Source organism: Seriola lalandi, unplaced genomic scaffold (genome assembly GCF_002814215.2).
Source record: "Seriola lalandi dorsalis isolate HSWRI2012SDOR001 ecotype SW California unplaced genomic scaffold, Sedor1 jcf7180002054976, whole genome shotgun sequence".
Classification (NCBI taxonomy): domain Eukaryota; kingdom Metazoa; phylum Chordata; class Actinopteri; order Carangiformes; family Carangidae; genus Seriola; species Seriola lalandi.
In genome coordinates this window covers 715,647-732,245 of record NW_019525526.1, presented here as the reverse complement: position 1 = coordinate 732,245, position 16,599 = coordinate 715,647, and the positions used below count along the sequence as shown (strand labels likewise).

Genomic DNA, 16,599 nt, shown 5'->3' with positions numbered 1-16,599 from the left:
AATGGCGCGTTGGTTACAGCGCAGTGGGGATGAACTTTGTTCAAAACCTTGATCTAGCACGAGCTTATAGGGACCTTACGACAAACGAACACGCTGATTAACTGTTATATTTACAGCCTGAAATTACAGAGTCCGCGTCAAAGATCCTCAAGTCTGACAGGAGGGGCTGTAGCTCAGCTGCACGGGCTCTGGTTAAAAAGCGCGGCGATGACGCAGCGGAGGAGGTTCAACCAGCAGGACTTTCTCTTCTTCCTGTTGGAGAGAGAGAGAGAGGGAGAGAGAGAGAGAGAGAGAGAGAGAGGACCAGGCAGAAAAACCCTCCTCTTATACCCAGGACACTGCACTTCTGTTCAGACGCATCTTCAGGTCAAAGCTCCGGAGAGGAACCAGCTGTCACTTCTGCTGCGCCCTGCACGATCCTCCGCAAGGATCCGACCCAGCAGCGGTTTGGGACTCCCAAGAAACCGCTTTTGAAACCAGTGAACAGGGTGAGGACACTTCTGATTCCACCTCAGTGATAATGGAGGTTTCTTCTTATGTCAGATCTTCTTTTAGTGGACAGATATTTGAAAGAAATGTCCTGTTTTTTTTGTTGTTGTTTTTTTGTTTTTGTTACTTTGGAAGAAGTGGCTGCTCAGCGAACGGATTTATCCATTAGAGGAGATTAAACAATAAGTTTTTAGTCTGAGAGAAAGGTTAATGAGGAAGATCGTTTATAGATGAATAGAATCATTGTTTACATTTTCATTTATTTTAGGAGAAATAACTGAAGTAATTGTGTAAAGAAACGGAGACAGGCCACAGAGAACATGAAAGGGACTCAGCAGGAGATCAAATAGATCTCTACGTTTAATAACGTTACAATAAATATAATGTGTAGCTCACAGAGAAACATTAGAGGGAAATAAAAAAGAATTAATTCCATTTATTTTTGAATCTGTATAAATATATCATAAATCCCTTGATGACTTTCCTGACTGACCATAGCTGGTAGCAGACTTGCCTCTCACTCAGTACACAGGACACAAGACACTGCTTGCCCTCACTGACTGATGAATAATTGTTAATTTGGTTGGATAAAAGCTTGTACAGCCTGAGGCTAAAGGCTTCATGAGCTGCAGCAATAAAAAGTGAGTGATGCAGAAATCTCACTAAACAGATCAGTGGTTAGTTACGTTCAAGGTCAGGAATATCTTTTGATGTGAGGAGACTGGAGAAGCTTTTCTGTCTCAGATTGCTGGAAAGATTTATGAGTTAATGTTTCATTTTGTAACTGAATTTTCATTTAAAGTCAATTATCAAGCAGAAATAAGTTGTTTTATCGTGACATATCATGTGTGTTTATTCATTCTTTTTAGAGCACTTGATTTCAAGAGTTTCATTCAGAAACACTGTGTCTGAACTAAACAATGGTTTAATGTTTTTTAGGCAGCTGCAGAAATAATCGGTTGGTTTATGGACATAAAGTGAAAGGAACAATCTTTATATTCGATTGATCATTTAAAGTCGTTTATCAAGCAGGAATGCAGAACATTCATTGGTTTCAGCTTCTCAAAGATGAGGTGTCGCTGCTTTTCTCTGCTTCATATGATTGTAGATTTAATAACTTTAGGTTTTGGTCTTTAATATTAACATGTCACCTTGTATTGTTTCACTCATTTCTGATATTTTATACACTAAACAATTAATAGATTAATTAAAGAGAAAACAGCCAGCAGTTTATTTGGTAATGAAAATAATCATCGGGGCAGCTCCAGCGATCAGGTGTTGGACTCCTTACTTCACCTGTACATAGTTACTGAGATGTAAATGATTCCTGTTGGCCCAGACATTAGAGAGTAGACCCGGATTACAACCTCCACCCAGGGGCAACGACACGGTGAAGTTGCTCAACATGGGGCTTTTGTAAGTGTTTGAGGGAGACGGATCAGACATGCTGACTGCCTGTTTTCTCTCCTCTCTGACACAACCATACGTCTGTTAGCTGCTTCAGGGTAACTTTCCTCACAGCGGGGGCATTTGGTGGCCGTGGCTAACAGGTCAGAGGTGGGTTGGCAGCTCCGGCCAACCTCCCCCCTTCAGGAAAACCCCCCATTTGCCCTGGAAAAAAAACAAACAAACAGCTTCTCCACATGCAACAAAAGATCCATGTTTAGGTCAGTTAAGCAATGAAGCGATGAGACAGGGGTTTTCAGGTTTAGATTCATTTACTGCTGCAACCAACATTTATTTTCATTGTTGTTTCATCTGTTTATTATTTTCGCTATTAATAAATGTATTGTTTGGTCTAAAAATGACAGAAAATAGTGAAAAAGGTTCATCACTATGTCCCTGAGTCCAAGGTGACATCTTCAAATGTCTTGTTTTGTCACAACAAATATGAAAGATAAATATTTGAGACACTGGAACCAGTAACTTTTTGCCATTTGTGCTCAAAACATGATTGAGAAATAGAAAAAAGATCAATAAAATTATCTAAATTGATGCTGATTATTTTCTGTCCATTAATGAATTGATTAATCGGCTGATTACTTGCTCCTCTGTTGATTGAAAGAAATCTGCAAAACTTATATTTCCTCCTCTGAACCGCTACATTTACTCAGCCCCTGTGTGGGGATCATATTAACCAATGCTGCGGTTGACATCTTCGACACACAAGGTTTTCATCTGACACAGACTTCACTAACTAGACCCACAGAGGCAGATCCAGCTGCTGATCATCTGCTGTGGTTGGTGGCTTTAAACCAAACCACAGAACAAGCTGTTGCACCAGTTATCGTACGTTCAGTTTGCTAATCGGTGCCGAAGATCTACAATAAATCATTATTACACACTGATTTATATGCTTGGAAATGTTTTAGGAAATGCTGCAGGGCAACAACAGCAACAACACACAGATGTTTAAAGTCTCTCAGCCACAACCGAAGCTGATGCTTTTTTGTTGTTCTTTTGTTTTGGTCAGGGACCTCTCGTATTCTCTTTCTAACCCTATAGATCTTTTTTGTATATGTTGGCATGTGTCTCACATCAATTACGGTTTACACTCTTGTTGCCCCGGCTTGTTTCGGGAAAAGTTGCTCAATGTGTAATAGCCTCCATTAGTCACAGTGACTAACTCTAAATGTCTTTTCTTTTTTCTCCAGGAAACAATGAAGATGCTCCTGCCTCTGGTAATCCTTCAGCTGCTCTTGGCTCCAGCGCTCATGGTAAACTCCCAATGGATCCACTGAAAATGAATATACACTAATAAAAAATAATGAAAGTTGCTTGCAAAGTGCCCATCCACTAAAAGCTCACACATCTATCTCTTTTTAGTATTACATTTTCTAAATTGTATCTAAATTTCTTTGCTCTCTTTTAAATGCCTGCAGTTTGTAGAGTATTCAAAATTTCTATAAATTAGATTTTAAACAATAACATAGCAGCAAACAGCTATTTTCTATGTAAAAATATAGTGGAGTAATGGCATCCTGAGCAGAGAACGAAGCCACGCCCCCTCTGTTTGTGCTGTAATCTGAGTTTTTTAGTTCTTTGTTTTGGTATGGTCTGGCAGCCATGCACGTTAAGTGTTATTGCACTTAAAAAAATGTGTTAGTACATGTGAAGCCCTCGTTAAACCGTGAGCCCTCCCCACCTTTATAAACACACAAGCTCCGCCCACATGTGTAATATGGCAGGTGAAAGACCCCCCTCTGAAGAAACCATGTTTTCATCTAAAAAAAAAAAAAAAAAACTCCAACGAATAAGAGATAAGACCTCAAATCCCGGTCAGTGGACCATCAAAAACATCCATATTTCACTTTTAGCAGCTCCTTCTGTGTGTTTACCGGCTCCGTCAGTGTCATTCATGCCTATGACCGTGGAGCTAATGCTAGTTTGGCTTTACCGAGATGGAGAGCTGCTAACCGGCTCCAGCTTGACTCAGAACTGGCTTTTCTTCTCCTCCATGTGTAAGTAACTCGGCGACAACACAACGTTTAAGTGTCTATGTTCATTAGTGACCAGCTACAGGAGGCATAATAACATTAGCTAACTTGCTTTTACCGATATTATGAATGTGTTCGGCAAATGTTGCTATGGCTAGCTAGCTTACTGCCGGTGTTGTGCTGCTGAGCGTATCACGGCAATGCTAACGTGGGCTAACGGTTTTTTGTTGGTTCAGTTGTGCTTCTTGTTGTGTGTTTAGTGGCCGCTTTCACTGCGCTTTGTAACTGTCTGAGAACGGGGGTGGGGGGGTGGGGTGTGTTGTGGCCAAACGGAGACCGGAAGTGTATGAGATGCTGGTTAAACTATTATCTTTATTGATTAATGTCTGAGTCATTTTTTTAAGCATAAATGCCCCCAAAAAATGATGGTTACAGTTTGTAAAATATGAGGATTTCCAGATGAAACAGTGACGTCATCCTCACTGTCATTGTTTTTCTGGTATTTTATTGACAGTAATGATTAATTGAGAAATTGATAAGCAGAATAACTTAGTCGTAAAAAATAAATAACCATACATATTGTGTAACAACATAATAACAAGTGTTGCTGCAGTAGTTTTATATTTAACAGATTTGGGGTTAAAGAAATGTTTTTAATGATTTTAAAAAGATAAGGAAACAATTAAAAACTCACTAATTTCATAAAAGGGCATTCGCTAAATTTCTCTGTGATGTTTCAGATAAGCAAAGTCGAAGTTTAAAGTTCATTCTTGATCTTGGAAACCGCTGTTTACTTAACGAGTAAACAGTGTTTGATTTGGTCTGAAAGCAAAGAACACAACTCTATAAAACAGATTAATGTTGACTTTTCCATTGTGATGCGGTGTATATAACCTGCTGTTGTGTGTGTGTGTGTGTGTGTGTGTGTGTGTGTGTGTGTGTGTGTGTGTGTGTGTGTGTGTGTGTGCAGGTGCCCAGCGGGGATTACTGGGAATCGTGGGGTCCTTATGGAGAATGCAGTCGCAGCTGTGGCAGCGGTGTGACCATAAGAACCAGACGCTGTATCACTCACAGGTAATTTATCTATTTTTAATCTACACATCTGCGTAGGTGTATAAACACACACACACACACACACACTGCACATGAACTCACAGTCTTTCTTTTACAAACCCGGCTCATTGTAAGGATCATGAATACACACACACACTGTTTTTTCCCCCTATGTGAATAAAGCTAATTGTGAGGTTCATGGGTACAGACTGTATCTTGATTGTAAAAGAATGCCTTGAAGTCACAAGGACGTGGGCTTGTCTTACATCCAAAGCAGACTGCAGGGAGGGGCCCTTTGACATTAAAAGGACTTCTCTTTAATGGGTGTTGCCTGTTGGCTGCTGAAGAACTTCAGATAGGGAGTGAACGTTTCTTTCTGCCCTTTTTTTTTTGGCTTTTGAAAAGACTTTAGAAGTGGTTTAAGAAATATCTACATCAGTTCATCTTTTCTCTTTGCTGCAGATGTGGTTTGGTTTTTTCCAAGTATAATTTTGTCAGATATGGTTCGTCTCTTTCCTATCATCTGACTGCTTAGGACAGAGTGAGCAGTCACATAGTCATGCTTACTGTTGCATTGTAAATGTTCATAGCTGTTATTGCTGGAATCCAGCTGACATGTTGCCTCATGTAACACATAAAGAGATCTGTATTAATGAGGTGAGAAGTGGTGCGTCTGAATTTGGTTTCCATGAAGTCTTCAGATCCAGATCCAAAGGTTAAAGTACCAATTTATTAATGTAAAAAAAAATCATTTTTTGGTACTAATCAAATTGTACTTTATGTGTCAAAACTAAAAGTACTAAAAAAAGTTCTAAAATGGCCCCTGTGAATATATATTGTTATAATTTACATTATTTGATTGTTAATCCTGATGCATTAGTGCATAGGCAACATTTTATTGTTGTAGCTGCTTGAAATGGAGCTGTAGTTTTATGTGCAGTTCAGTAATCTGGTCCAATGGTTCCCAATCTAAGGTTCAAGGCCTCTCCAGTGGGTCACAAGCTCTGCTATACAGATTTTCTATTCATTTTCTGGTCTTTTCTCTGGTCTTTTATTGTGAAATGTTGGATAATTTAACTTCCTTGGGCCTGGAACAGTTTTTGAAATGATACTATCTAAAGTTTCAAGGTCACCAGACTGTGTTTAATAAGCTAATCATATGTTTTTTTTTAGTGTAAAAGCTGATTCTGTAAAGTTACTATAGCTTGCAGATAAATATACTCAAGTGAGTAGCACAATATTTCTCTTAAGCTACAAAAAGTACCTCAAAAGTGTAGTTAAGGAATGTCATATAAATCTCACAGCTACTGTGATTTCTTCCTAAACTTCTAAACTAATTCATCATTAAGTCATCTGTCATTCATCATCTGCATGTGCTGTGTTTGCAGTCCGTCTTGCCATAAAAGGTTCAGCAGAATGTAGGTGTGCCTCAGTAATTGGGCAATAACTCAGAGGGAGTTTGATTTAAAAAAAGGCACCTTTTTTTTTTTTTTTTTTTTGGGAAGGGAGGAAGATGCCCACCAGACAGAACATGTCTTTAATAACATTTCCCTGACATGTCCAAACTGTTGTCTGAGTCACCTTGTTTGATATTTCGATGCATTTATGTGACGGCAAACCGTTGGAAACTGTAGTTTTTCCACATAAAACATTGTCATAAGAGAAACAGTCTGCGCAGAATAAAGAAAGCCCCTACAGATCTATACTTTATAGGACGCTTGATGTTTTCCATGGCTCCCGTTACCAGTGCTGTATTAGATACTGGCTTTCAACATGTCCATGCAGCCAGTCGGTGAGTCAGACAGTCTGTAAGTGAGTCTGTTTCCCCTCTTTTGCTGAACGATGAATAATAGGTGAAAAAGTCCTGCTCACTGCTACCTAATTGGATGAACTCTGTCATATCTTGTCTGCCAGGTTTCCCTGAATTACACCTTTTAACTACTATGATCTAAGAGGCTGAATCACTGTGTGCTTTACAGGAACTCCCATTTCACCATATATTCACTTCAGAATGAAAATGACCTGATCTTCATCCAGAGGACTCGCACTTTAAAACGTTGCAAGTGGTTGTTATTAAATTAATGTTGTCCTTTGGTCTCTTTGTCTGTAAATTTGCAGAAATATCTGTCACTTTTTTCCCTCCTCCTTGTTATGTAATATTCTAAACTTAAAGTACTCGCTCATGCTCCAAATGTTTTATTTTCCATCGCCAGGTGAAAAGTTGAGGGCTGCATGTTGTGAACGACTGTTTCGACACGTTTTCGTTTCAGTTTTGGCGTGCTGACAGGAGCGTGTCTTGTTGTTAGGCTTAAGGGCAGGTACTTTTGGAGGTGACTTAATCATGAGTTATCAGCATGGCTGGAAGGGAGGGTGGCAAAACAATCTGCTGTTTCAAGGTTCACTGCTGTGCAAGTGTGCGGATGTTTGTGCAGAGTTTGGGTTGAACAGTGTTGATGTTGAGGCTTCTGCTGTGCTGAGAAGTCAGTTTTTTTTATAGGCGCAGATTAAAGAGGAATGCCACTTAATGTCAGAGCTGAAACGGGTTATTTCTGCGCTCCCAGACAGGTTGTATTTGCATATGTGCACTGCAGTCTCACCTTGTCATTAACTGCTTCTGTGTCACAGTGATGACACGTAAAGTTTTAATGCAACTGTAGTCAGAAAATATTCAAGCTGTTTATTTTTTACAGCACCCAAGGTGATGAAAATATATATTTGTGGCCTAAAGCGGCTCCGCTGACACATGAAGCTCACAAAGCCACACAGAGTCCTTCCCAAATACGTCATGTACGGCTCATTTTCTTTCTATATTTTCCGCTGGTTGTAAGACGATAAGATCTGAAAAATCTGCATCACGTTTAACCTATGAGAACATCAGCCAATAGTTTCTGATGTTTACGCTCCTTTTTCTACACGCAGGACGGATGGAGGACACAACTGTGTTGGACCAGAGAAGTCGTACCGCTCCTGCAACATCCAGGTGAGAAAACAAAGCTCAGCTTCTTCTTCTTTGACATGTTTAAATGTAAAACTCCACGTCATCTTAGAATCAGTGTACGGCCGAAAAACATCAAAGTAAATTAAAGCATCGTCTGTAAATATTGTACATCCTCAATCTCTTTACATGTTTTAATTTTTATGTCTGTTAATTGACCTTTGACCTCTCTGCTGCCTCTTCCCCTCAGGACTGTCCAGAGGGGTCCAAGGATTTCCGTGAGGAGCAGTGCTCCCAGTTTGACGGGACTGACTTCCAGGGGAAACGCTACAAGTGGCTCCCGTACTATGGAGGTCGGTACTTTATGAGACGGGCGACACAAACCAGCCGAGAGACGAACACTTCCACACATAAATAGATGTGAAATGGTTTTTATTAATCGAAGGAACTTACCTTCATCCTAAAACGAGTCTCACCCCTCCCTCCCACAGGTGAGAACCCGTGTGAGCTGAACTGCATGCCGAGAGGAGAAAACTTCTTCTATCGTCACCGCAGCTCTGTGGTCGACGGCACACCCTGTCACCCAGGACGGAGGGATGTTTGTGTGGAAGGAGTCTGCAAGGTAAGCCGCGCAGAAAACGAAAACACACGTATAATAATAAGAAGAAGAAAAAGAAGAAGAGGAAAAAATCAGGGAAGCAAAGAGGAGGTTTCACCACCGGTAGCTAAGCCTTAATGGGCAAAATGTATTATCTTCAAATGTGGTTATAATAACTTCCTGCAGTCTCCGCTCGTTTCTTGCCAACTTCTTAGAGCCAAGAAATAGTTCTGCAAATAAGCCCCCTCTTGGTTTTTGTAACGGATTAAACAAATGAGACATGACCTTAATTAGTTAGCTTTAGAGAGGCTGTTTGTGGTTTCGATACGGCAAAAATACCCACAAAGCCAGGCTGGACAGAAATGAGAGCGGTATCGACCTTCTCATCTGACTCTGGAAGAAAATGTGAAACGATTCCTCTGAAGGGGGAAGGAGTAAAAAAAAAAAGAAAGAGCTCAAAATATTACTGTACCTGAGTTTAACCAGAACTTGAACTCGGTCTTCTGGATAGAGTTTCAAACATATACATTATACGTTCAGTTCAGAACCGCCAACTTTACATCGCATTAGTCTCAACATGTCTTTTCCTGACTTCTCTTCAACATCGTCTAATAACTCCACTAACCCACGATCGATGATTTCAGAAACTGAATTAACTCATATTTAAGGGTTTCTCACTCACGCTGTGTTTATCATTATCAATCTTTAATTATTAAGCGCGTGTCACACAAAACTGTTCCTCCCTCTGCCGCGCAAGTGGCCGCTCGTATGAAACTGTATGTGCTTCTACAGTTAATAAACGCTGAGGAGAGGTGAATCCATGTTGAACCAGCACAGTGTACACGTGCGGAGATTTCCCTCGGCGTTGCGGACTGTATTTATCCGTCTGTTCATATTAATTTAAGTAAATGGAAGTCGCAGGAATGAAATGTCTCGGAGGGTGAGTCCACATCCACACACACACACAAACTCCCGGTCCACAGCGTCGCCGCGTTAATCAGAGTGGACACGGTCAGAGGAGCCGAGCCGCAGGGTAAAAGATTAGTTTCACTCTGTGCTAAAGTCAAACACGTCTCCTGTTCTCATTCTGTTCTTATGTAATTATTTCAGCAACCTATTAACCTCTTCCTCATGAAACACCTCATCTATTTAACCTCTGACCTCCTGTCTTTAACACCTCCGCCGTCTGAAATCCACCCTCCTTTCAAGACTTATTTCTGAATGTTATTGTTCATATATTTTTAAAAATGTACATAAAACCTTCAGCTCCAGATTTTTGTTGCCTGTATTTTGGTTTTCGTACTTTCACTGACACGCTGTGTTCCCAAACACGTTTTATTCTTATCTAGTTTAAATCCGGTCTCACGTTAGTTTTGGCCCTTGACTCTGCAATTCAGTGATTTTACTGTTGCATTTTGCAGGGTTCATTTAGTAAAGTGGACTCGACGCCCGCTGGACCATTTTTTATATGCAACTTTTATTTTGGTGTGGATAATCTTTGCCTTGCCACCTTTTTTTTCTTTCTTCTTACTAAATTAAAAGTTTCTCTCTCACAGGAATAACATGCCATGGTGCTTAAACTTTATTAGACTGAACAGACAGGATTTGATGGCTGACATCAGTTAATTTATACATCGAATTTGACAGTTTTCATTTTCACCATTGGGAAGGAAAACCCTCGAAACAGCCTTTAGGTCAGGACAGTAAAAATCTGTCGTCTTTGACTCACTTGAAGCCGTGACACAGCTGTGAGACCGAGTCTTGTTTTCCCTCTCCAGCGTCTGGGCTGTGACAACATGCTGGAGTCTCCTCAGCAGGAGGACCCCTGCCTGCAGTGTGGGGGTAACGGACAGTCCTGCCACCGCGTCCACAACAGCTTCTCTGTACGCAGCCTGCCGACCGGTACGACGCACACAACCACATGCTTTCAATCATCAAGTGTGTCACCGCAGTCAAACTCCCCGATCACGGAGGAACCAGAAAGCTCATCTTCTAAAACTTCTTGTCAGTTCCTCTGATTGAGTTTGTATTTTATATGTGTGAGAGTTGAGAGTTATGTCTCACTTTCATCTCAGGCTACAACCAGATGTTCATCATCCCCGTTGGAGCCACGACCATCAGGATCAGGGAAACAGTGGCAACACGCAACTACCTTGGTAAAAGTTTCAGACGTTTTAAGGAAATAAATAAGCAGAAAAAAACAGTACTTCAAAGTATGTACAAGAACTGACAGAAGTTTAACTGTTTAACTATTACCAGCTATTAAGAACCTGCGTGGTGAGTACTACCTCAATGGCCACTGGGTAATTGAGTTTTCCAGGGCGACACCCATCGCCGGCACCATGCTGTACTACCAGCGAGGAGCTGAGGGCGACAACGTCCCTGAAACCATCATCGGCCGCGGCCCCACCACTGAACCGCTGGTTGTGGAGGTAAGATCGCAGTCAGGAGACGTGAGGTTGTTGTTGTTGTCGATTCGTCCATTTCTTTATATCTCATCAGCCTGTGAAGCTCTGCACTAACCTGTATGAAAAGTGCTATACAAATAAAGTTTGACTGATTGATTGATTGACTTTCAATGACACCAAAACATTAGGATTCAACCTGAAGGGACCATGAAGGAATCAGAACAACAGAATGATCATGAACCCGTGAACGTGGCTAACTGATCAGCCAATCGATCGTTAATCTTTATCTACAACCGTCTTCCCCTCAGCTGATCAGCCAGGAGCCAAACCAGGGGGTGGAGTATGAGTATTACCTTCCTAACGGACGCTCCAGGGATGGCTACTACTGGAGTTTTGGATCGTGGTCCGCCTGCAGCAGAGAGTGTGGATCAGGTTAGAGTCTCGCACAGCGTCGTCACAGAGCCGCCACCTGAAGTCCTGACAGTGAGACGACTCAGTTCTCCACCTTCTCTCTCTCTCTCTTCGTCAGGCTACCAGTCTCGCTTGGTCTTCTGCACCATCGATAACGAGGCCTATCCTGACTACCTCTGTGCATCTCTGCCAAGGCCACAGACCAACCGTACATGCAACCCACACACATGCCCACAGACCCGCAGGTAAATGCTTATTTGTCATAACTCCACTGATAAAAAAATGTGTAATTTTAGAAGATTTCTGCAGCTCCCAGAGTCCATTTTTCTCCCACTGTAAGTAAACAGACAGAAGATGAGCTCTTGTGCCAACAGTCACTTTCCGAGCAGCGTTCTGACTGTTGTTGGTGTGTTGTGACTGTCTGAAAGGATGGCCTACCTGTATCCACCACAGTTGTGGACGTCCTCAGAAAGACCCAGAGCGTATGCGTTCAGGTAACCCAGGGTCTGTAGTCGTACTGCTAGTTTTAGGTTTTAGGTTAGTTATCACTGCTGATTTCCTGAGCATGCACAGAAGTTTTTCGTAGGTCTTTTCGTAGGATTAGAAGCTCCCTCCAGGATTTCGTTGGCTTTTTAATTTTTTGGGGGATTGTTGCAGCTAAAATACCTGATGCAGCGTTTCTTAGAAATTGCAATGAATGTTGCAACGTTTTTAGATGTTTTTATTTTTGCAATGAAACTGCGGGAGAAAATAAAAACTGCAAAAATTTTCACTATCTTTTTTTTTTTTGTGTAATTCATTAAAAATCAAAGGCAACTTGTACCAGTGAGAATAAATCCAGGTGAGTGCAGGTGATGAACTCCACTAATCTTATAGGGAAAAAGAACAAGCGATTCTGCTCCTCTGTCTTTATAATAACCTCATGAATTTATGAATTTATGAATTAAAAACGTAGAGCTTACGTTATGTGACGTATGTCTGGTTTATGTGAACTGTAGATATTTTATTTCATCTGGAGAATTCATGGGGGTCGGTTGAATTTGCATTAATTATTGCGACGGCGACTTTCTGGAGGGACTGATTAGAATCCATCCTGTCCTTCACACTGCAGCTGGAACACAAAATATCTTTAGATGCCTGCCTCTAAAAAGTGCTTGAATAGATGAAAACAAGTCAGAAGTGTGATAAATGTTGATCCCCCCCCCCCCTTCAGATGTGTTTGACTCCAGCGTCTGGGTTTAGCTCAAAGCCCGTTCCTCCATGTGGGTTGAGAACGAAGGCATGGGGCAACTGTCAAGCTCAGAGATCTCCTTTCAACTTCTCAATGATGCTCATTTGTCTTAGACACGCTGAACGTCCCTCCCCAGGGAGAACGAACAGCGATTTGACGCCATATTTCCCCCAAAGACCTGCGGCCGCTGTCCCTCATCGCTGAGCTGGGCCGCTGCCTGACTGCTTCAGCAAACTGTCCGTTCATGTAGCCGATGTGCTGTGAGGTGTTCGTAGGTGAAAGGTCATGGTGCAGGGGGTGCCGGGGGATTGTTGTACATATGAATGGGACACAGCGGCAGTGGTGTGGTGGTAAATAGCCGGGGCTTCACTCAGTGACTCTCTGGTATTTCCTGCTTCTCGTCTTTGATGCTGCTGCTGCTGCTCAGAAACCTGAGATGTTTATGAAGCTCGGGTGACGAGAACTGAAGAGCAGAGACGGTGCACGTTCACTTTTTCTGTGTTGTATGTGTGAGCTTGTTTTTTTTGTCTTAGCAACGCTTCACAGTAATTACTGCTTCTAGTAATTAGTGAAACTAACCAGGAAATGAAAAATACTCTGTGTCTTTCAGCCGGGAGCGACCGGTGGCTGGTGGTTTTCTTAACACTACAGTTTCCAAAAGGATGTGTTGCTTTTAACAGAATCATGAGTTCAGGGTTTTTTTTAGTAGCTGAAGATCAGTTTGGTTAAAACGACGCATCCTTTTAGAAGCTTGTGCATTTGAAGGGTTTCATTCCAAAACACTTGAACTCCGAGGAGTCAGCAAAAAAAAACCATTTGAAGACAAAATTAAATTACTGCTGAAATGATCCCAAAAATAATTCACTGGTTCCAGCTTCTCAAATGTGAAGATTTTCTGCTTTTTCTCTCTTTTATATTATTGTAAATTAAAGATCTTTGAGTTTTTAAAAATATTTTTGGACAAAACAAGCGACTCGGAGACGTCGCCTCTGGCTCTGGGAAATTGTGATAATTGCATTTTTCACTATTACTTGATGCAGTACGGATGAAACGATTGATGCATTGAGCAATGATGAAAATAATCTTCAGTTGCAGCTTTATATTCAACACAAAACTGCATTTTAAAGCTGCGCCAGCCAAGAGTTTTTATTTAAATGACGCTGAGTGAAGTTTCAACAAAGATCTCATTGAGACGCTGCAGATTCTCCTGAATCTTCTGAAGGAAATTATTTTTTATTTTGTGTTGATTGCTCAGAAATATTTACCTGTCAGTCGTCTCTCTCATCAGATGGAAACTGATTTTTCTGATTTTGGAATGAAACTCCTTCCAGCATCTCTTCACCACCTCAGTCCTGACCTCTGTCTCCCGTCTTTTTCCTCCCGTCCCGGTGGTTCTCCCAGCTGGAGAACCGGCGAGTGGAACGCCTGCTCGGTCACCTGTGGTGGAGGCTCCCAGGTTCGCAGCGTGCAGTGCGTCTCCCAGGATGCCTCGGGGCCCCGCGTGGTGGATGATGCCATTTGCGCCACCTACAACGAGGCACCACCTTCAATGCAGACCTGCAACATGCAGAAGTGTGTCGAGTATCAAGTGACCAGATGGAGTGCGGTGAGTGAACCACGGAGAGGTGAAATACACCAGCTGTGTAATAATAACGACTTTATTCGTAAAGAACCTTTTAAAAACAGGTTACAAAGTGCTTTGACAAACAAATGAAAAGAAATGAAAGTCAAAACACAATTAAAGCAGTAAAAGGATATGGAGATGAGAAAAAGATAAAAAGATGACATCACATCAAAAGCAAGTCTATAAAATGAGTTTTAAGAAGTGATTTAAAAGACGTTACTGACTCTGTCAGCCTTATCTCCTCGGGCAAGTCGAGGGGCCCCGATGGAAATGTGGTCTTCACTGAAAATGTCAAATAATTAAAGATAAGATTAATAGAAAAACATGAGCCAGATAATAAACGAGTCACTCGAGACGATCAGTGAGATGAGAACAGATGGGAGAGATCTTTGGGAACAGATCGAAAAGCTTCTTCACTGAGCAGCAAAGTGAATGAACCTGGAAGTTTGTAGAAGTGAAATGTTAAACTTCCCTTAAAACCGATAATTACATGAGAAGCTGAACTGAGGCTAGAAAAGTCCTGTGAGCATAAAGAACAACGCTAGATACAAAATGGGGACATATTTAAACTGAATTACAGACACTGCACAAACACAAGCTGCAATGTTTACGCACTTTTTTACATAAACTGTCGTTTTAAATTCAGAAAATAACATTTTACTCACTTTACTGAAATTACAGACAAAAGCTTCACACCTGTTATTTTCTCATGCATACCTTCATGCTTTAAGTTTACTGTAGAATAAAAGACGGTGTGAAAGGAGCAGCGATATTTAAAGCAGAATATTAGACTAGACCAAGAAGATTCATCCGAGGAGATGAGGGAGATTGCAGTGATCTGACCTCGACACTCGGAGCGGAGGTGTGATAAAGTCTGTGCTGCTGTGTGCGCAGTGCTCTGTGACCTGCGGTTCAGGCGAACAGACCAGGGACGTGACCTGCGTGGGTTCAGGCGGGATGAGGCTGGAGGAAACATCCTGCAGCGCTTTGCTCCGCCCACTCGCCGTCCGACCCTGTGAGATGGCCGCCTGCCCGAGACAGATCAGCTGGCAGGTTGGGGAGTGGGGACTGGTGAGTTGGACGGAGAACACAAAAAAACAATACAGAGCCGCTACTGTGGCTGGACGGGAAATATTATGTCATCGTTTCTCTTCACTCATTTTCTCACATCGTGTTTTTGAGTTGAACATTTTTCCTCTGGTTATAATTTCGCTCCCTTTCGCTCCAGTGCTCTACGAGCTGTGGCTCCGGCTCCAGAGAGCGCCAGGTGATCTGCTCCGACCCGGAGAGGAACCTGTTCCCTGTGGACCAGTGCGGCGCCCGCCCCAAACCCTCCACTGTGGAGCGCTGCAACACACAGCCCTGCTACAGCCCACAGGGTGAGTATCAGAGAAACTGTCTCTAAATCTGCCGTATGTGCTGTCACGCTCTTTTACTCTTTAAACCTTCTACTTTCACCTGACATTTTCACCACTAAATATTCATTTTAACCGGTATTAACACCCATGCAGCTGCATGTACACAAACGTTTTCTGTTTGTAAATGTTTCTGTATTAAAGATTGCAAATAAAAGAATAAGTGAATGTCGATAAGAGCCAGGTAGTTAAAAGCTACTGAACAGGCAAAGAAAAGAGTTTTAACCAAGGATAATTTACACTATAAACTTGAGCTGTCATTGGTTTGTGTTTGTTCTGTGTGTAGTTGTCCCGAGCGTCCAGGACCCTCGAGGACACGACAGCTCTCAGACCGGCTTCCAGCCCCAAGCTCCAGATCACACAGCAGGTCAGTCTCCGTCGCCCTGGAGCCGGTGTCATTTATTTATCCGCGAATCTAAGGATGCGTTCACAGCCGACATGTTTTGAGTGTAAGGTAATGGATGTAAACCAGGTCCATCTGTCCAGGGGGAACCCCACGGTGTCAGAATGATAAGAGCTGCGGCTGATGGAGGTGTGATAGAAAAAAAACAACCTCTGGAAGTCGAGAATAATTCAATTAACTACAGAACAACAACAGTCTGAGTCATGTTGAGGCATCTCTTTTTACTGTGTGTCAACAAAGAGGTTGTGTAATGCTTAAAAATAACAGTAAAAAATAATTATGACATTGAATTGAATGACCCTATATGGTAAATGTCATATATATAAATGTAGAGGAACAACAATCAACCCCACTTTGACCTTATTGATAAAAACTTTATAATGAACTTTAAAGAGGAATAATCTGGTTAATCTTATACCTTCTTATTTTCATTATATAAGTTTTTATTATTGAATGTTTTATAATAAAGAGAAAAAAAAGAGCTTAAACTCACATTTCATTAAATACCTGAAACTGTTTGTCTGTTTTTTATTTTTTTTTAAAAATAACTTTTAGTTTTCTCCCCAAGAAAACAAAATGTATGTCTACCCCCCCC

At 41.6% G+C, this 16,599-nt stretch overlaps 1 protein-coding gene across 1 annotated transcript in view; it reads left to right on the top strand.

Annotated features, from left to right (window-relative positions):
- The first annotated feature begins 285 nt into the window (after positions 1 to 285).
- paplna (papilin a, proteoglycan-like sulfated glycoprotein) overlaps positions 286 to 16,599 on the top strand; it is a 24,586-nt gene continuing 8,272 nt past the window's right edge. Inside the window, exons 1-15 of the mRNA XM_023396372.2 lie at positions 286 to 488; positions 3,144 to 3,206; positions 4,897 to 5,000; positions 7,899 to 7,959; positions 8,165 to 8,267; positions 8,406 to 8,536; positions 10,291 to 10,414; positions 10,588 to 10,668; positions 10,772 to 10,944; positions 11,229 to 11,352; positions 11,450 to 11,576; positions 13,964 to 14,168; positions 15,081 to 15,257; positions 15,415 to 15,565; positions 15,888 to 15,968. Of these exons, the coding sequence (XP_023252140.1) occupies positions 3,150 to 3,206; positions 4,897 to 5,000; positions 7,899 to 7,959; positions 8,165 to 8,267; positions 8,406 to 8,536; positions 10,291 to 10,414; positions 10,588 to 10,668; positions 10,772 to 10,944; positions 11,229 to 11,352; positions 11,450 to 11,576; positions 13,964 to 14,168; positions 15,081 to 15,257; positions 15,415 to 15,565; positions 15,888 to 15,968 (1,699 nt within the window). The 5' untranslated portion in view covers positions 286 to 488; positions 3,144 to 3,149. The remainder of the gene's footprint in view (positions 489 to 3,143; positions 3,207 to 4,896; positions 5,001 to 7,898; positions 7,960 to 8,164; positions 8,268 to 8,405; positions 8,537 to 10,290; positions 10,415 to 10,587; positions 10,669 to 10,771; positions 10,945 to 11,228; positions 11,353 to 11,449; positions 11,577 to 13,963; positions 14,169 to 15,080; positions 15,258 to 15,414; positions 15,566 to 15,887; positions 15,969 to 16,599) is intronic.